At 54.1% G+C, this 19,479-nt stretch overlaps 9 protein-coding genes across 9 annotated transcripts; 4 read left to right on the top strand and 5 right to left on the bottom strand.

Moving 5' to 3' along the window:
- Positions 1–282: 282 nt before the first annotated feature.
- On the top strand, positions 283–1,239 carry W97_08827 (prohibitin-1; the record flags this gene model as incomplete). Its single annotated transcript, XM_007786694.1, has 2 exons — positions 283–603; positions 715–1,239. 2 exons carry the CDS (start codon positions 283–285, stop codon positions 1,237–1,239), a joined length of 846 nt encoding a protein of 281 aa, XP_007784884.1.
- A 543-nt stretch (positions 1,240–1,782) lies between these two features.
- On the top strand, positions 1,783–2,298 carry W97_08826 (uncharacterized protein; the record flags this gene model as incomplete). Its single annotated transcript, XM_007786693.1, has 2 exons — positions 1,783–2,173; positions 2,267–2,298. 2 exons carry the CDS (start codon positions 1,783–1,785, stop codon positions 2,296–2,298), a joined length of 423 nt encoding a protein of 140 aa, XP_007784883.1.
- A 507-nt stretch (positions 2,299–2,805) lies between these two features.
- On the bottom strand, positions 2,806–4,830 carry W97_08825 (uncharacterized protein; the record flags this gene model as incomplete). The annotated part of the gene is made up of 5 exons (XM_007786692.1): positions 2,806–3,449; positions 3,517–3,792; positions 3,849–4,053; positions 4,109–4,302; positions 4,359–4,830. 5 exons carry the CDS (start codon positions 4,828–4,830, stop codon positions 2,806–2,808), a joined length of 1,791 nt encoding a protein of 596 aa, XP_007784882.1.
- Positions 4,831–6,681: 1,851 nt separating this feature from the next.
- W97_08824 (uncharacterized protein) lies at positions 6,682–8,502 on the top strand (the record flags this gene model as incomplete). The annotated part of the gene is made up of 2 exons (XM_007786691.1): positions 6,682–7,915; positions 8,033–8,502. 2 exons carry the CDS (start codon positions 6,682–6,684, stop codon positions 8,500–8,502), a joined length of 1,704 nt encoding a protein of 567 aa, XP_007784881.1.
- Positions 8,503–9,026: 524 nt separating this feature from the next.
- Positions 9,027–9,995, bottom strand: W97_08823 (uncharacterized protein; the record flags this gene model as incomplete). The annotated part of the gene is made up of 4 exons (XM_007786690.1): positions 9,027–9,335; positions 9,391–9,501; positions 9,557–9,849; positions 9,902–9,995. 4 exons carry the CDS (start codon positions 9,993–9,995, stop codon positions 9,027–9,029), a joined length of 807 nt encoding a protein of 268 aa, XP_007784880.1.
- A 409-nt stretch (positions 9,996–10,404) lies between these two features.
- W97_08822 (tagatose 1,6-diphosphate aldolase) lies at positions 10,405–11,381 on the top strand (the record flags this gene model as incomplete). Its single annotated transcript, XM_007786689.1, has 3 exons — positions 10,405–10,493; positions 10,546–11,052; positions 11,111–11,381. The coding sequence occupies 3 exons, from the start codon at positions 10,405–10,407 to the stop codon at positions 11,379–11,381; spliced, it is 867 nt and encodes a 288-aa protein (XP_007784879.1).
- A 670-nt stretch (positions 11,382–12,051) lies between these two features.
- Positions 12,052–12,285, bottom strand: W97_08821 (uncharacterized protein; the record flags this gene model as incomplete). The annotated part of the gene is made up of 1 exon (XM_007786688.1): positions 12,052–12,285. The coding sequence occupies one exon, from the start codon at positions 12,283–12,285 to the stop codon at positions 12,052–12,054; it is 234 nt and encodes a 77-aa protein (XP_007784878.1).
- Positions 12,286–13,269: 984 nt separating this feature from the next.
- On the bottom strand, positions 13,270–14,184 carry W97_08820 (uncharacterized protein; the record flags this gene model as incomplete). The annotated part of the gene is made up of 1 exon (XM_007786687.1): positions 13,270–14,184. One exon carries the CDS (start codon positions 14,182–14,184, stop codon positions 13,270–13,272), a length of 915 nt encoding a protein of 304 aa, XP_007784877.1.
- Positions 14,185–15,613: 1,429 nt separating this feature from the next.
- Positions 15,614–19,413, bottom strand: W97_08819 (uncharacterized protein; the record flags this gene model as incomplete). The annotated part of the gene is made up of 4 exons (XM_007786686.1): positions 15,614–15,663; positions 15,722–19,012; positions 19,077–19,264; positions 19,340–19,413. 4 exons carry the CDS (start codon positions 19,411–19,413, stop codon positions 15,614–15,616), a joined length of 3,603 nt encoding a protein of 1,200 aa, XP_007784876.1.
- Positions 19,414–19,479: the final 66 nt, after the last annotated feature.

The following is a 19,479-nucleotide window of genomic DNA, read 5'->3' as shown; positions in this document are numbered from 1 at the left end:
GGGTGTAGATGTGCTGGCGAGTAGTCGTGGACGGATGCGCTCTGTTTGCAGTTCCTCGGCCGTCAGTCAAAGGGAAGCTTCGATGATCCAGCATCCCGATCACGTGCTCTCGCCTTCGACGCCATGCCCGAAAAGTGCGCATCAATCGAGCTCATCATGAAGCTGTAACTTTGGACCCAGCACACCACCAGTCGACCATAACAACAGCACCACCACACCTCTCCTCCTCCGTCCCCGAAAAGCCTCACACATCTCTCACAGCCTACCACCACCACCACCACCATGGCCAACGCCCTCAACGCCGTCTACCGCTGGGCGATCCCCGCCGCCGTCGGCTTCTCCCTCATCCAGGCCTCCATCTACGACGTCCGGGGTGGCACGCGGGCCGTCATCTTCGACAGGCTGTCCGGTGTTAGGGACGAGGTCAAAAACGAGGGCACCCACTTTCTGATTCCGTGGCTGCAGAAGGCCATTATCTACGATGTGCGGACGAAGCCGAGAAACATCAGCACCACGACGGGCAGCAAGGATCTGCAGATGGTGAGCTTGACGCTCAGGGTGCTGCACAGGCCCGAGGTTAGGATGTTGCCGAAGATCTATCAGGTGTGTGATTTCTATCCTACTGCTGCTCCCAGTAGACTGTCCGGACGCTTCGAGCTCCGGTGGCGGAACCACGAGTAAAGCCAGCACCGCAGCAACTAACACTCCCCCCAGAACCTCGGCCAAGACTACGACGAGCGCGTCCTCCCCTCCATCGGCAACGAAGTCCTCAAAGCCATCGTCGCCCAGTTCGACGCCGCCGAACTCATCACCCAGCGTGAAGCCGTCAGCAACCGCATCCGGACCGACCTCCTCCGCCGCGCGCAAGAGTTCAACATCGCCCTTGAGGACGTCAGCATCACGCACATGACCTTCGGCAAGGAGTTCACGCGCGCCGTCGAGGAGAAGCAGATCGCGCAGCAGGAGGCCGAGCGCGCGCGCTTCATCGTCGAGAAGGCGGAGCAGGAGCGCCAGGCGAATGTCATCAGGGCGGAGGGCGAGGCTGAGGCTGCGGATACGATTAGTAGGGCGGTGGCGAAGAGCGGTGAGGGTTTGATCGCGATTAGAAGGATTGAGACGCAGAAGGATGTCGCGCAGCTGCTTTCGAATAACCCGAATGTTACGTACCTGCCTGGTGGCGCGGCGGGCGGTGAAGGTGGGAAGAGTGGGGGAAACTTCCTGCTAGGGTTGAGGTCGTAGAGATGGGATAAGGCAAGACGCAATATGCATGGACTTGTGAGTTGATGGCGTTGGCAACCCTTTCGGTAAAACTGGTTTGAAGCGATACACTTCCTTGTATAGCTACCGTATCAAGTCTACTCTACTTCTACCGACCCAAAAGACCTTGTTGTCCTTCTTCCAACTCTGGCATCCAGGCCTGCAGTTCCTGCTCCTTGTGATTATCAGGGGCAACGGGCTCGGTCCCTCCCGGGCAAAAGTCCATTCAGGTCGTATGCTCCTACAAGGTCACTTCACACCCATTTCCTCCATCGTCCAGAGATATCGTCCTCCCTATTTTGCTCGCAAACTCTCCTACTGAACTCACTGGACCCTGGCGCCGATCGCTACCGATTTAGGGCACATCTCGCCTGACGTCAACTGCGCGTCTACTCTTCGACCTCGTGCAGCGAATGTCAAGCAGCTCTAACCCTCAGCCGGGCCTGGGATCTAATACTACACACCTCTCTCCTACTCAATCTACTCCATCGATCCACAGCACATCCTCCACCAACCCCACACACAATGCAGCTCACAGGCTCCTGCTACTGCCGCGCCCTAACCTACACCCTCACGCTCGACTCCGCCGACGACGCACGCACCTCGCTCTGCCACTGCAAGAACTGCAAGAAGGCCTTCGGCACCAACTACGGCCTGACCGCCAAAGTCGCAAAGGACGCTTTCAAGTACACGTCGGAGAAGAAGCCCAAGGAACACAAAATGGACAATGGGAGCGGGACGCAGCTGTATCGAGAGTTTTGCGACGACTGTGGGAGTTTTATACTGGAGTACGGGGAGCCGGCGAAGGACAAGTTCCGCTACATCTGCGTGGGCAGCTTGGATGAGCCAGGCGCGCTGCCGCCGAAGGGGGAGTTCTTCTGCAAGAATAGGGAGAAGTGGATGCCGGAGATACCTGGTGAGTTATGGCCATATCAGTTGGAGACAGCAGTAGAATCCGTGGCGCGGGCTGCTGTGTAGAGCAAGCTGTGCTGACAGTATCGTTGTACAGGTATATTCCATAAGCAGGAGATTAAGGAATGACTAATAAGGTTGTGAGGGGTGGCGGAACGGGGTGTTGTTTGGCCGGTAGTGCGGTGACTGTGAAGCGAGATGTAGGTGATGCAAAGGGAACTATGAGGGTATAAGAAGCACCCCGCTTGTTGCGCGGAGTGATTTAAGCTCTAGAAGTGCCTTTGCAGCGGTAACGTAATCGGAAGGGTTGTGTACGACTCGACGTAACGACGTGGAGCCTGAAGTCAGATAGCTTGGGAAGAGTAAACTGTAGGATGACGATGTTCTCCCCCAGTAGCAACTTGCCTGTATAAGGGAAGGGCAGGGCACGCAGCATCATTATGAGGCTGTTATTTGTATCAATCGCCGGCGAACGCCCGATACAATTCTAGCACATGTCGCAGTTGCAGTTCTTCAAGCCAAGCAAAGACAGACTTACTTGCAACTACAACAACGGAGAGGACTCAGAAATATACCACCCCTGAGCGGTTGTCTTCAAAACTTCTATGAGGCCTCGACTACCAAAAGAACCCCTTCTTATGATCCACCTTCCCAGCCCTCCAACAATCCTCTCAAGAAAACAGCCACAGCCACCGCTCCCGGATCCGGCGGCAGATCATCACCCTCCGCCTTGTCCCCAATGTACGTCGCCCTCCCAAACTTCGGCCTCATCCCCTTCGTGCTGTTCGCGCCCTCCTCAGCCGCTTGCACCGCTTCGCCCAGATCCGGCTTACGCTGTAGCTGCTCCACGAACGGGGTCAGCGTATCCATAACCGTCCTGTCGCCCTTCCGCGCAGGGGTATAAGACTCCAGGTTCTTAAGCGCGGGACCGAGGGCTTTGCCTACGGCAGCAACATCCACAGCCGTGAGATCCTCGCTAGTATGAAGCTTCCGCAGACTGTTGGAGAAGGCGGTGAGCATGATGCTCAGGATCGCGCCGAGGGAGCCGCCCACGTTCTCGACGCTCTCGCCGATGGGCTTTAGGAGCGCGAAGATGGAGGCGCTCTCGGCTTCGAAGGGACCGGATGAGAGATTGGAGATGATGGAGTTGCAGATTGTTGAGACGGCTTCGCCGCAGTCGCCGTCGCCCATTTGGATGTCGTATTTGGTTATGTCGGGTTCGGCGGCGATAACGGCATCGCATGCTTTCTGAAGGGCGCGCTTGAGGTCGGATGTCGAGACTGAGGAAAATATTAGTATGCTCACCCCTGATCACAAGGGGCATTGGTGAATTTCAGGGGTGCGGACCTTGAGGGCCTTTCTCCAATGCTTCATCTGATTCTTCGTCGGCCTCTGTGGACGGTGCAGCGTCATCGGGTTTGGGTGCATGAGCGTAGCCATTCTTCGGCCATGCGGGCGCGGTTGTCGGTGCATCAAGAAGCTGGATGAGGTCAGAATCTTCACGGCCGAGTGCCTTGGCCATGCCGGTGAGATTCCCGAGGGATATCGAGAAGCCGGGTCCGTTTAAGGAGGTCTCGAATACGCCAGCATAGATGCGGACTGGTTTGATGTTCCAGTCCTTGGCTAGACTTCGTGTCAGCCGAGAGTTTTTTTTGGTCATATACAAGGCTCATTCTTACCCAGCTGAGTTTTTGTGATATTTGTCAGAGCTTCTAACTCAAGAGTAGAGAGTCCGCCAAAGTTGTCGATGAGCATGACGACATTGTCTTTAGTGCCGTCGAAGGGCACAAACGCTCGATCGGAATCATTGGGATCAAGCAGGAAGAGCAGCATCTTTTTGACGACCTCTTCCGGCGAAGGCATCGGCGAAAGTGTTTGCAGACCCTGGAAGACCGCTCGTTAGTGAACTGCCGCTCAGGGACTTCGTATAGATGCCTACCGGTTCATTGTGAATACCCATTCCCAGCACACAGGCATTGTCAGGGACATGCTCGTGATGCTCTCGCCCGGGTATATGACAATGGTCGAGGCTCGTACCAACGGTGACCATCTGCGCGTTGCCCTGAGCTCCAATCTCAAGACACTGCTCGAACGTCCATCCCTGATGTGTGGCAGCGCCCATCATCTTTAGCACTGTCGGTCCAATCAGTAATGGCAAGTTCACAAAATGGGTACTGATGACTGCCTACCGAGGACATTGGCTGCGAGACCTCTTCGACCCAACCCTTCAGACTTCTTTCTCCCCAACGCAACATCATCCGTCATGCGGCAAACGCCGACCTTGTAGCCCAAAGCTGTAGCTTTCTCTTTCGCCAAGCCGAAATGTAGGTTGTCCCCAGTATAATTGGTGATACACAGTATTATACCAACATCTGAAGGCACCTTCTTCACCGCCGCCATAATCTGCTTTGTCGCAGGACTTGCAAACACCTCGCCGCTGACACCAGCGGCAAGCATGCCGTCGCCCACATATCCTGACCACGCCGGCTCATGTCCAGCGCCCCCGCCAGATATCATCGATATCTGCGAGGGGGGATGGTTCTTGTTCCATACGACTTTATTGGGCACGTCGAGGCCGAGGAATGGGTTCCTGGTGACGAAGGAGTCCAGAGCTTGGACGACGACGCCCTCGGTCGTGGGAAAGAAATGCTTCGTCGACATTGTGGTATTACCAGAGCTACAAGGAGTGGCTAATTGACTGTTTCAATAATGCCTATGAAGCCTCTGCCAACATCTAGGTTAACAGCCCAATACTTCAGCTACGACACAGCACAACAGCTAGCTGCCAGTGGTACAGCGGCAGAAAGTGAACTCGTATCTTTCGAAGAACGGAGCTCCTCGTTCTTGAGCGCGATGAAGAGCTCATACCCCGCCGAGGGGTTCATGCAGGTCAACACCATGGAGATGGCGATGCAGGGCCGATCAACACGTGGATTACCCGGATCGAGCTATCCCGAAGTGTGGGGAAAGGCTTCCATGCAGCAAAGGCAGCAAAGAAGGCCGGCACTCGAATGAGTCGCGTGAAAGCTGCCCCGAAGCGGGAGCCCTCCCGCTCCGGGTGTTGAGTTGGATTGAGGCGCTCCCGTCCCCAGCGCCTCATAGACTTCGTTTCTGGGGTTGAGTTGGTTTCTGTGTCATCCGCTCCGCTGCACATCTCGAATCGTCCCAAAGCCCAGTGTCGCGGTTCCACAGCTTGAAGCTTCTCTTTCCGGTCGGCCTCTTTTCGCCGTACTCGTATCGTGGCAATCCGGCTGGTGCACTCGCCTGGAGGCACCGCTCGCGTCGAGTCACCTTCTCTTCCGGCACGAACGTACCCTTCCCCGTCTCTTCCACCGGTCTCGTTGCGCGAATGCGCGTGCGGACGCGGGCTGTACCGACGCGATGCTGGGAGCATCAACGTCAAGCGCGTCAGCAGCGGCGTCCGCTTTGGCTCCGTCTACAGCCAGGCGGACGACGCCAAGGAGGAAACCTCGGGGGCGGGGACTCCGGACAACTACTGGCTGGTAAGTACTTCCCATCCCAACCAAGACGTGTAAGTGTAGTCTTGCGAGATCGATGTGTCAAGAAGCGTCAATGTTTGCAATGAGCGGGCGGCAGATCGAGTATTCTGGTCATGCAAGAGAGCCATGGAGACCGTGAACTTGGGCTGCGTACCCATCAGGGCTCAACTTGAGGCCTGCGGCGAAATGACCTGCAACATCGCGATAGGCATATGCAAGTGACCAGACACTCTCAGTCTACAGCATCAACGATGAACTCTATCAAACTCCGGGCACGTGATCCTCTAGCAAACTTAGCTTATCAAACACCGACAGCGTCGTGTGCCGGGCACGCCATATGAAATGTGATGAAGCAAAGCCCACATGTGGTGCTTGTGCTAAAGGAGGCCGTGCTTGCGTCTACAACAGTCCCTCCAAGGTAACTATGGTTTCTCCTAGCCTTAGTGGTTTAATCCTGCTCCGTAACAGGAGGCCGGAAGTTTCGAGTCTCTGTCTCGATTCAACGTACTCCCATATCAATCAGTATTTCCTTGTGTTTTTAGGGACTTCACGCGCCAGAGTGCTTCTTTCGTCGAGGAGGCAAGGACGAACATGCCAGCAACGAAGTGTCTCACGGAGAGAACGAACTAGTAAAACGATACCAAAGTCACTCAGGTAGTTAAGTACCCAGGAACGGAATGCAAGGGTTCTTTGCCGATCTTCAAGGCGTATGTAAACGCCACTGTTTCGCTCCAGCAGGCGGTGTACTTTCGTAAAAATTGAGCTTCCAGCATGTCGAAAAGTTGTTCTTGCTCAAAACGTTGTGTCGTTATAAAGACGCTGATTCAATTTATAGGAAGCTAGTCAACCGGCAAGCGACATTAGCATAGAGGATGCCGCGGAAGCATCCGGCCGTCAGCCAGAATGGCAGCCGTCGGCAGAAGCACCTCAGCTGCCCGAAGCCTCCGCACCACATCAGAACGAGGGCGAAGCACGGGGGACCCTTCAGCATATCCTAGGCCAGATTGATACCATGACCAGCTGGCCAATACCAACGCAGAACCCGCAGGCTTCACAGTTGTCAGAGCCCGCACGAATCTCAAGCGTCTCAAGCCTACCGCACTGGGCTTCTCCACACGACGCTGCACAAACGTCCAGCCCTCAGTCAACATTTAGTGGCTGGACAAATTTTCCTGGAGAAGTTGCGCCTATACGCTGGTTTGGGCTGCTCGCTGACGACGCAGCAAACGACCACAATGACTACGACTTCTCTTTCAACTTGCCAGAAGAGTCGAATGGGGCCATGCAGAGAACGGACCCCCAGGCTGGGCTCACGTTTCCCAGCTTCGGCACTCCGAACTTTTCAGTACCAAACCTGGTCAACAACAGCGGTGCCTCCTCGCTTCGCTCACCACAAGCTATTGCCTCTACGCCCCTTCCTTCCAACACTACTTCCGCTCTCGACGACCAGTCACTGTGGCAAGCACCTATCCGCCTCCAAGACCCCGAAATCCCCATATTTCGCCGCTTCGTCACCCACGTCGCGCAATCACTTGACCTCTTCGACCCCTTTCAGCACTTCTCGACCTTCGTGCCGCACCTCGCGCTCCAAAATGAAGGCCTCATGAAAGCCATTCTCGCCCTTTCCGCTCGTCACCTGTCCATCAAATCACCATCGCTAGCCATTCCTCTCCTCGACCGTACGGTCGCTGTACAATATTACTACGAGACACTGCAGTACCTCCAGTCCGCGCTGCAACATCCAAGCTATACCCGCAGCCTCGAGATCATCGCGACCGCGCTGATAGTCTCGACATACGAGATGGTCGACGGCGGCAACGGCTGGGAGCGGCACCTCAAAGGCGTGTTCTGGATCCAGCGCTCCCAAGACAACCACGGCGAGTCAGGCGGTCTAAAGCAGGCGGTTTGGTGGGCGTGGCTGAGGCAGGACCTCTGGGCTGCATTTCGTGAGAGGAGGAGCTGCTTCAGCTTCTTCAAGCCTAGGAGGGATTTAAGGGGCATGGATCAATTCGAGCTGGCGAGACGATCTATCTATCTACTGAGTCAGGCAGTCAATTTCAGCAGCGAGAACGAGGTCAAAGCGGGCGAGAGGAGGCTGCAGGCGAGGATCGAGAGGGCGGATGAGTTGCTCGGCATGCTTGAGGACTGGCGTCAGAGCTTGAGCACCCACTTCGAGCCGCTGCCGGCTGAAGCGGAAGAGGAGGGAGCGGTTTTCAGCCCGATATGGATCAACCCGCCTGCGTTTGGTAAGCTGAACCGTTCTTCCGTGCGATCTCATTTCAGAACAAACAAGTCCACGAGATTTCCCCTCTTACTCTACAAATGGCGAAGCATGAGCTGAGACAGACCTTGTGTGCCAATAGGCGCCGCAATCCAGATGTACTCCTTCGCCCGGATCCTCCTCCTGATCTACCGCCCCGCCGCCAACGGCTTCCAGGAGTTCGCCGCTCGCTCTAAGCACCTAGACGAAGCCGTCAACACCATATGCGGCATCGCCAAAACGCAGCTGTTCATGAGCCGTCAAGCAACAGCGCCATCGTCGACTACATCTCCTGACAGTGTTCCCAATCCAGGCAGCGTTGCTACATCCAGCACATCAAGTTATCCGCGCACTCACAGCGGTGTCGATTTGGAGTGTGATTCGGGCACTGCGGCAGGCGCGAGTGTTACGAGCACTCAGTGTCTGTACGCTGCAGGCATGTATACTCACGACGCAACAAGACGAGAGGCAGTCGTCGAGCTGCTAGGGGCTCACCAGGCGAGGACTGGGTGGCCGATCAACTGCCTAAAGGAAGAGCTGAAGCGGGAGTGGGCGAAAGATGCTGGTAGGTGAGCTGTAGGTCACTCATCGAGAAGGGCGGAAAAGAGTAAGATTACAAAGCGAGATGATGCCTTGCACAATGTCGTGTGTAGTTGCTTACAGAGTGCTATTTGAATCGGCTGGCCGAGTGTCTTCTAAGTGACAGATTCTAGACGATAGAAACGCAACGTGGCACAGCTTTGATTACAGCTATGAAAAGACGCAAAAAACAACAGTAGGCCCCGCCGAGTATACTGCAGTTACCGCGAGTTCACTTTGGCGACGGCGCCGCCCAATCGTGAATGCGCAGCTACGTTTCAACTTGTTTGTGGAAGGTCGGCGGGATTCTTCTCTAAACCTATGTAATGCTGGAAAAAGCTTTTTGTTCCACATCAGCCCCTCGAACATCTCTAAAAGCACTTCAAGCGTAGACGATTTCAACATGCTACGCAAGAATCAGCTTTCTCAAGGTCTCTAGACATCAGTGGAACGTACTCACTCCTCGTGTGATGTTCTAATCGAAACGCCTGTCTCTACAAAAATTTCTCCACTCTACGCTAACAAATTCCAATGACTCCGTTGACAGGAATATCAATGGAAGTAGTGTAGCTTGCCGCATCGCTCAGCAAGTACACATACGCACCACCCAACTCCTCGACTTCAGCCAAGCGCGGCATACCGCCATAGTACTTGAGCTGCTGCTCCCAGTCCGGCTGCTGCTCCACCCAGTACGTCATTGCCGTCTTGACGAGACCGGGTGAGACTGAATTGACGCGAATACCGTACTGTGCCCACTCCATGGCTAGAGTGTGCGTCATGTTACGGACGCCGGCTTTTGAGGCCCCGTAAGGCGCTGAGGGTACGCGCTGGTGGCTGGTGTGAGCGGGGCATTTGAAGGAGCTGTGGATGTTCCATGCATACCTTGTTTGGCCTGTAGGATGCCATGGAAGCTGTGAATACGATTGATCCTTTAACGCCCAATTTGATGAATGCTCTCGCGGCGACCCTCGCGCAGTAGAACGAGCCGAAAAGCTGCATTGACCACAATCAGCTTCAAAGTATCAATTTCTAGGGGATGCACACTAACATTGACATTCCAAAGCTGCTCAATCTCTTCAGTAGTGAAGTCCAAAGCGGCCTTGTGCTTCGTCCGCCCCGCATTGACTACCATACCATGGAGGGCTTCCTCTTTCTGGATGATCTGATTGACAGCGTCCGTCATCGAGTCTTCTTTCGTAACATCCGCCCTGAGTGCATGAATCTGTCCCGAATAGCGCTTCGATACGGCTTCGAACTCTTCGCCAGTGTCCCCAATGTCGATGGAGTATACGGCTTTTGCACCATTGGAGAGACAGCAGTCTGCTATTCCAAGCCCAATCCCTTAACTTAAATCAGCAAGACCGTAGCGAACTGATGACAAAGGTAAATGCACCTCTGTTTGCACCAGTTATTGCAATGACCTTTCCATCAAGATTGATTTGCTTCTTTGGGCCCTCCGGGCCCAGCGTCGATACTCTATCAGTCATTATGGCGGCAGTTCTGGGATGTGGCTACGCAGACCAACGGCAATCGTATTGCTGAACTCTTCTGCATCATCCATAGCTGCTTTTGAAGGCTCATGATAAATTATCACGGGACTACCGTGACGAACCCTCCCATGTCCTCAGTCGAAGTAAATGCGGAGAGAGACGCGGGAGGTGGCCCCGCATGTGGGAATCCGCCCCGTCTCGAGGCAGGAACATGGCGCTGTGCAGATCGCGGCCCGCTTCCGACACCGAACCGAACACCCGAAACGCGCATCGCGATGATAGCTCGGTATTGTGCTCGGAGCTTTTCGAACACATCGTTGGAGAATCCACCAGGGAAATCGGATATCATGGCGCTGTTGAAGAGGACGACGAGAGGAGGCAAGCCCCCCTCTCACCAACCCTCAAGATGGCTCATCCAAACCTAAAAAACAATAAAACGGTAAAGATCCTCGAAGCTGCAGAGAAGGGCGGATACGGTGTAATAGCTGCCATTGCGTAAGGCTTACATCTCGGCACTCTCACCCAGCACCATACTCACCTCGAACAGCTACAACATCGAGCACATCATCGCTTTCGTGCGGGCCGCCGAACAGAAGCGCTCCCCCCTCATCATCCAAGTCTTCCCCTGGGCTATCACCTTCTCGAATGGCCTTCTAATCCGCGCCGCCGCCGATGCTGCTTCCCGCGCCTCCATCCCCATAGCCATCCACCTGGACCACGCCCAAGACGAAGCTCTGATCCGACATGCTGCCGACACGCTACCCTTCGACTCCATCATGGTTGACATGTCGCACCACGAGAAAGCGGAGAATCTGGCCAAGACGAGGGAGCTAGTGGCGTACTGCCATGAGCGAGGCATCTCGACTGAGGCCGAGCCGGGCCGGATTGAGGGTGGAGAGGATGGTATTGCGGACACGGTGGATTTGGAAGGCGTAATGACGACGCCGGAGGAGATCGAGGAGTTTGTGGATACAGGCGTGGACTTTCTGGCGCCGGCGTTCGGCAACGTGCATGGCGAGTATGGGTCTCGGGGCCCGCAGCTCGATTTTGACAGGTATGTTGGCCGTACGAGTACTGACTGAAGATCGTGGCAGCTAATGATCGCTATTCAGGCTTGATACAATACGGGAGCTCGCCAACAAGCGCGTGAGGATTGTGTTGCATGGCACGAATGGCTTCAGCGAGCAGACTATGAGAGATTGCATCAAGAGGGGCGTATCCAAAATCAATGTGAACAAGTTAGTCTTGGACGATTATCTGGAGCATCTCAAGCGGGAAGCACCGAGGCTGAGCCTGACTCAGCTTATGGAGGAGGGCGTCGAGGAGACGGTCAGGCTTATGGAGTGGCAGATGGATGTTTGCTATTCAGCCGGAAAGGCTTAAGCTTGTTAGACAGAACAAAAAGAATGCCTTGCACACCTTTTTTATACGGTACTGATCATGCGTGCGCCAGTAACATCACGCCCCATAGACGGCGATAACCTTGGTTCACCATCCGTCCACACGCGGGAGGGTTCAAGCTGCTCTGGTATCAGTCTTGCCGCCACAGCTTTCAGACGGTAGAGGATTTCAGAGTTCTAGTAGTTAAGAGCGCAGTTATAATCGTCGGTGTTTCGTCCGCTACATCCGGCAATTCGCAATCGCGTGATTACTCCGATTCCTCTCGATCGACTTACAACTTTCACCCAATTGCACCACCTATCCGACGGAAGTAGCGCTGCCTATTCGTTACGCCGGTGTCTACACTTGTGCTCCGTTGGCATTGATACCTATGGATGGCCCTTGACAAATTTCAATACACATCCGCGATAGTCGACTAATCGCCTCTGGCGACAGTAGCCTCGCCACTGTGTCAGAGTCTTCCGTTGAGTGGAGATTTGCAGCATTATCGTACGGCACCGTTGAAGAGCATCATTGCGCTATGCTGCTTCGTAGCACTGTCACGTTTCGTTGTTCCATACCTACGTTCGAGCTTCTTGAGCGATGAGCCCCGGCGCCCATGCAAGATGCGGCAGAAATTTGTGTAGTCGTTTGGAATGCACCAATGTTCTGATTAAGGGATACCCGACGAAGAGGGTGTGGGATAGTTCGTAGCAAGTGAAGAAGACCAAGATCGTCTATCATAAGCCGCCCTCTTCTTCTTGCGATCTGCCACTTTGTGCCGCCGCCTCTTGGCGGACTTTTCCAGATAGGCGTTCTCGTCGTGCATGCCGACGAATACGTCTTTGCCCTTCGCTAGGCGCGGCTTTGACTTGTAGTACTCAGTCCCGAATTTTAGCCTCTCCATGCTGCAAGGCCTGACATGATGTCAGTTAATTCTGAGATAAACGGGAGTGAGGTCTACCGGGATTGCGAACTGAGCCTCTGTGCATGATTCCCTGCGTGTCGATGCATCCCGCAACGCCATGTTGACTTGCTGTACAGGGTGGGCGCTACTGCGTTCTGAACTGACACCACAGCGTCGTATACCTTACTGATCGTTGATCAATGGTATGCGTGACTTGAGAGAAGCGCCGATGACTGACTAGCTGTATTCGCGCGTAGAGTGACCAAATGTTTAGGTGGGCTAGACCGGCCAAGAGACATTCGATATCTTTTCTTAATACTCCGGTGACTAGACATTTAGAGACTATTAACACGTCCCTTAGGAGAAGATAACTCTCCCATCGACTTACAGCTGTTTAGAGTAGACCGCCTAGACATGGTTGTCTTAGCGTGAAAGCGCCTCGTTAGTAAGGTCTAATTGCCTACTAGCTAAGCTGCTCAGGAGCCGGAATGTGATTGGCTTGCGTTGATGCTATCGCGGGAACTGTGTTTAGGAAAGGGTATATGTTGGCGTACTCGTTATCAAATGGCGTTCCTGTCATTGCAATCGTTGAACTTGGTGTAGTTCTTGAGGCTTTTGAGAATCTCGTTCAGCTCGGCGGGCAGCCTCTTTTGAGTCGGCGGAGAACCCGTCCGAAGGATCTGGATACTGGCAGCGTCGAGTGGATATTCGAGATTTGGTTTCCCGTCTGGCCCCACTAGGTAGAGGACCTTGGTGGTATATCGAACGTATTGTGTTCATTACAAATGTTGTTGCGGTCATCGCTGACCCGTTCCTTATTCGGTGTGCTTCGTCTAGCACACATCGATGGTACTCAGTCGATAAGATAGGGAGGGAGACTGGCTCCCTACTGATACTCTTGCCATTCTTGTCGACAACCTCGTGTGTTCTCCCGCTGCGATTCCGAAGGAGCTCCCAATCGGCGATTGTTGCTTGCATCTTGACCTACAGAATCTTGCCGGTACGCTTGCCTAGGTGCTCCTTGATCGACTGTACGGCTCTCGTTGTTTTTGTTGACCGCCACCGACCAGGTGAGGCGGCCATCATCGCGCGGAATGCCTCTCTGCTCGAGTTGTGTCTCAGGGGAGGTTCTGATGGTGTCTTGCATGCGAGTTCCACAAGGAGCCAGTGCTGATCATCGATGGCGTCGTCTATGCCGAACTCTCCATAGCGTGCGCTTGGTAGTTCCGGATGTATGGCAGCTAGACGTGCCTTTATCAGCTCCCGAAAGAGCTCACTCGGTGTGATATCAGAGCCCCTGTCTTTGTTCTCTTCCTTGTAGTCTTCATCCCACTGGAACCTCGTTGCCTCTTGGTCGGCTCTCTCTCCTGCAGTCGGAGTGAGCTCAGAAACAATGGGGACACATTCGATCTCAGGGAAGATCGATTCGGGTGGGCCGTCTGGGGGACAATATTGGTCGCCATGTACATAGCGAACCATCATTGATAGGAGAGTCAATGATAGGATAGCGTTTCTTGGTCCGTCCAGCAGTTTAACGTCCCTCTGACCGTTAGGCTTCTTCATGAATGATGAAATGAACAGTTGCTGGTTGTTCCATGGTGGAATGCGAAGAAACTCGATAAGGCCATGCACGTCGGTGTACTCGTTATTGAATGGTGTGCCCGTCATTGCAATTCGATATGTTGATCGGATTTTGTTTATTGCTGCCGCAGTTATAGTTATTGCTGACCCGTTTCTGATCCGGTGTGCTTCGTCTAGCACACATCGATGGTACTCGGTGGACAGAATAGGGAGGGAGACTTGCTCCCTACTATCAGCAATGGCTGCTTTCGTCTTGACGTATTCATTGCGCACTGTCTCAAAATCCGTCACGATGATCTCGTACTCCAATAAATCCATTGTGGGATATGGGTTGTTTCGGTCCTCGCTGGCATTTGTATACGCACGCGCTCGTATCGCCTTATAATTCGCCGATTCGCGACCCTCTACGATAGGGAATGCCTTGTTGATTGCCTTCATCCACACAGTCTGCGTCAAGTGACGAGGCACCACGATTAGTGTTCTTAATCGCGTGTTCGCCCGCGGGCGGTCTTGAGCCCTTTGGCGTTCATAATGGTTAGAGGGGTCCCTGAAGATCATATCGATATTTGTGAGCCTGTCTCGCGTGAGTGTGCTTCTGGGCGCAATCTGGGAGTTTACAGACAGGGAACATCTTCCGTTCTTCCAGTATTAGTTCTGGAATGACCAGTGCTGACAGTGTTCGTGACTGAGAGCGGACCACAGAGCAGTAATACATATTGCTAGACATGCCGGTATACAACTCTAGGAGTGAACGGGATGTTTCCTTCGAAGTGCTCAACTTCGTCTTCTGGGGTTGTTTCCTGACTGTTTAGTTTACTATCTTTTATCTTTTACTCATACAGCACGCGCATCGTCCGAACAGTGTGAGAGGGAATAGTCCCTGGAGAGACTCGGAGTCTTCATGTTATCCGCTGTTACACTTTGCCGCTGCCGATCTCGAGCGCTGTGCTTTCTCTGTGTTCCTGAGACTAGCCGTTACATTTGGTGTTGACGATCATCCAGTGTTCCATGTGACTGTTACGTGTGTTGTGGAAGCTGGGAGTCGGAGTTGCGAGCTGGTTAGAAAAGGTGAACGGCCCCTAGGCGGTGGATGGTGACTGGTAACTCGAAGGTCACGTGCTGTTCAAGCCGTGGGACTTGATCGCAACGAAGACACTCAAGTACTTCTCGTCGGCTGAGATGGTAGAACGCAGGAAGTTGGTGTAGGCTGAATGGGACTGGCACGAATGATGCAATTTTAGTATAGACACAAGGAGCACGTCGCACCGAAAGAATTCTTGTCGATTCCTTCATCGCCATTATCGGCAGTACAGCCCTCGACCTGCCAGTGGTATAGTACAAAAGAAGCTCGACGCGGACATGGTTTTCTCGGCGCCCTCTCCTCCGGACATGATTGGAGCGCAACCTAAGATGCCTCCGTGAGAAAAAGGGGTCACCAGCCCCGCCAGATCCTCAAGAACAATGATCCAACCCTCCGCCCCTCACCCACAGCCGCGGCAAAAAAGACAACAGATGGGCCCCCGTTCCCTTTCCAGCCCCTTCTGAAAGCCGGACAGACGGCGACTAATCCCACCCATCTCAAAACAGAAATGCAGAAGTTCGTCTTGCGATCGTGAAACCTGCGCTTTGCGGGCGCTGAGAAAAGTGGTATACAAACCGCGTGTGTTGCGGTATCACAAAAAGATATAATAAGACATTACGGGCGTGCGTGTTGGAGCTTAATGCGGGTATCACGTGGATGGTAGTGTCACTGTAGCTGCTGGAATTCTCTCCAAGCTCGTTGGGACTCTCTCAACGCTATTCAATATATCAGCAGAAGTTACAATGCCAATGATTGTGAAATGGCCAGACATACATCTCAGAATAGCCGCCTGTGTCGTGTAGTCTTCGCCCGCACACTGCAGCGACCTCCCATCTGCAAAATCCAGAATGACGCTATTCGGCAACTCCTGCCGGTCCAGATCCGGCACAAACGGCTGCTGGAAGTCTGTGATGTGGTACCGTTTCGTGACGCCTCGGGGATGCTCATTCGCCTTCGAAGGGCTGAGAAGAAGATTGCCTTGGGGATCGATCTCAACCCATCGCCGCTTCCACAGCAGCGTGTCGGGGAACTGCACGTTCACGTCGCCTATCACCACCGCACTCGGTGGTTCCGCCGTGTCTAGGGTGTCCCGGTCTTCTTCCCGAACTGGCGGGCTGATGACTTGTATGCTTCTTCGTGAAGCGGAGGACAGAGAAGAAGACATCCGCTTGAAGAGGCGGCTCGCCTTGGAAGGCTTCTTCTCATCAACGTTGTCTTCATCGAAAGCATCGAGACTGCTGTTGAGACTGGTGTTTGACATGCTTCTAGCGGACCTTGATGGCGGCGGGGATTTGGCTTCGCTCATTCGGCGACCAAATGATTTCCAGCTAACTTCTGACGACGATCTGGGGAGTGCAGATGAGGAGCCGTCTCTCATTGGCTTTGTTGGAGAAGCTAGCGGCAGTGCTGCATCCGGCTTCGCGGGGCTGGCCTTCGTAGTCAATTTCTTAGGGCTCGCTATCTGGTGTTCGATGACGACTGGACACTCATGCAGCTCTAGTGGTGTCGCCCCTGTTGGCATGGTCAGGTCGGGCTTCTCTGTACGGCCGTCACGCACAATGCGTGCGGTGACGGAGATGGACTCTGGCCCGTCGTTCTCCTGAAGAACATTGTAGACTGTGGAGATGCCGTCTTTCGGCGCCGGTGATGACTGCGGGAGGGGGGACGCGGGACAGTCAGAAGGAGCTAGTACAGATGGGAACGAAGTCTTGCTCGGCCGTGATCTGTGCATTCCAGCGGACGAACCTGGTCTGGACGGCGTTTCCTGCGCAAAAGATGATTTGCGGAGTGCGACAAGGGAGTTCGAGAAGTCGGGCGACCCTGTAGGGCTGTGTGAGGTCGATACAGGAGTCTCTCGATCTAGGTTGTCCGCCAGGGCTTGTATTCTCTTGGATATACCAGTCGAAACCTTTGTCTTCTTGGCTATCGACACAGCCTCGTAGTATGGGGATGAAGGGCGGGAAGAAGAGGCGGGTGGCAGTCTTGTTGCCCTGACCGTAAATGGCTCAGGTGAGAGATGATCTTCACTTGCCCGCGGCTCGATGCTGGCCGCCTGATCTGTAGCCACTCTACGATCTACGGACAGCGCCGAGCTCGATCTCCTTGGAAAGAAAGGCAAGACCGGAGATCTCGAGATTGATACAGACATGGGTTTCGCCTCCTCAACAGTTGCGCTCTGCAGCTCCTCCATGAAAGAGTCGTCTGAAAGATAATCTGCGTCTGAGTTCTCGGCACTGTTGCAGTCGACGTGCAGCGGCTCCACAAAACCACGACGCTTCTCCTTCTCTCCTGTCTGGCTGTTGCTCCAGTGCTCCGACTTGGTGGGCGAGCCAGTAACATGAATGGTGTGCCCGCCCCCGACGAACAGGCTATGTCTAATCACATCGTAATTATTGGCGGTCTTCGGTTGAAGGGAACTATCCGCATCTTTTCTGACAGTGGCTACAACCGGCTCGCTGGTTGCGGTAGGCGAGGATTGTGGTGAGGATTCCTTCCTTCTCTCGAACGCAGGCTCTGGTGTACGCATATCAGGATTGGACGAGAGCGCTGCCTCGGCGCCTTTTGTAGATGGTGACGCATCATGATGGAGTATCTCAGATGCGGATGATGGACGAGTGGAAGAAGCGTCTGTCAAGTCGTCGGAAATTGGTGATGAGGCTGCAACTGTTGAGACGTCCTGCTCTGGCTCCCGCGGCTCGGTATAGTCAACGTCCACTCCAGAATCAACCTTTGACTGATCCACATCTTCCGCCGAACTCTCATTTGCCAGGGCTTCCAAGTCTTTGGTGGCAAGCTGGCATTCCATAAGGGAAGACCTTGAAGCTCGCACTCTCGGCCTAGTGTCTGAGATATACACCATAGCTATGTCTCCATGCTGTTTCGAACGCCTTGTGCTGACAGGCATTGGCGCTCGAGATGCGTTGAAAGGATCGTACTCTTCCTGGGCCATGCCTAGAAATGATGTTCCCGCCCTCGACGCAACCGCAGTGTCTTCTACGAGACTGCTCTTCGGAAGTAACCTGGCATCGTCCGTGCCCTCTTCTTCAGCGATAGATGGTACAGACGGTGGCGCCTCCATGGATTCTGCTTTCAAGGAGCGGGCAGCGCTTTGCCGCTTTCTCCTCAGCTCTAGTGCTTTAACAAGCCGCTGCTTTTCAGGTGTCACACCGGTTGACCTAGCATAGATGGATGCAGGCAGAGACTTGGCGGTTCCACTGGACGTTGGTCGTGCAGACATCACAATGGATATCTCGGGACTATTAGGTATAGGTGGTGGTGGGGGCACACTCATACTCGGCACAGGGTTCAGCCCTTTGGAATTGCGAGGGGATGGGTCCCGGTCGTGCTTCCGCGGTGCGACTTTGAGTCCTGCAGGTAGGATTGATATGGCTCGCTCCTTCGAAGCGGTCCCTGAGGTGTGAGGACGTTTTCTTGGATTTGTGGTTGGACGCGGACCTAGTTTGATCTTCGGCTTGAAGCCGTATTGATCGGACATGTAACTGTAAGGGTCATGATCGTGTGTAACCGAGATGTTAGGCCGTTCCTCGTATGAAGACAGGCGTAACTGGTCTTCCAGCGGTACGCGAGATTTGTATTGTTCAAGAGAGGTTATGGAAGCCGCGTAGTCGGAGGCTGCATGTTCCTTGATCGAGGCAGCGGGTGGACTTGGGAGTACACCGAGCATCAGCTGGGAGACGGATGTCTTAGCTCTTGGTGTCATGGGCGGCCGATCAATAGACACGCGTTTTGGTGCCGCATCAACCCTCTGCAGCTCTGGAGGCACTAAGGAACCCATAATAGCTGTGCCTAGGACGGAAACAGTGCCTTCCTCCTGCACTGGGTCTATGGTGCCCGGCTTTTCCTCCTCCTCATCCTCTGTTATACCATCCAACTTCTTGCGCCGCGCAGAGCCACTGGACGAGCGGCTCGATGAGGCGGCGGCGTGCAGCGAACATGCTGCAGTCAAAGTGAAATCATTGAGATCTTCGGAGGAGCTGATAGTAAATATTGTGTCATGAGGTAAGAATTTGTCGGCAATGCTTTGAAAGTGGACAGCTACACGTGCTGTTGCAATTTGTTAGCGGAGTCTGCGCCGGCGACTAAACGATGAACGGATTGCGACACGTACCTTGCAGCAGCCGTGAGGTGCCCTCCGGGAGGTATTTTATCAGGACTTTCCGCCGACGGTAGAGGAGAAAGCCGTAGAGAGGGGCCTTGTCCGTGTGTTGCGCGATTGATGCTCGTGCCTCTGCCACGCCTCGGCTACCGCGCGCGAAGACTTCGATCTCGTCTCTCGAAGCGTATTTCAGCAGGAACCTGTGCACCACGGGTGTCAGTCTTGGTGTGCGTCGTTCCCTCTCAGATAAGCCTTCCAGCTTGAGGTTGACTGACCAGCCGCCCGCTTCTGTCAATGCTGATTGATAAGCCTCAGTAACCTTGGGACTATCCAAGCCATTGAGAGACATGACAGGTGTCTGCGCACTGCGCTGCTTGTCTTTCAGATCTAACACGTCTCGTCGCAAAGGCGGGCA

This window comes from Coniosporium apollinis, assembly GCF_000281105.1.
Source record: "Coniosporium apollinis CBS 100218 chromosome Unknown supercont1.65, whole genome shotgun sequence".
Lineage (NCBI taxonomy): Eukaryota > Fungi > Ascomycota > Dothideomycetes > Coniosporium > Coniosporium apollinis.
Note: the sequence above shows the minus strand (reverse complement) of the source record. Positions and strands in the feature narration are given on the sequence as shown.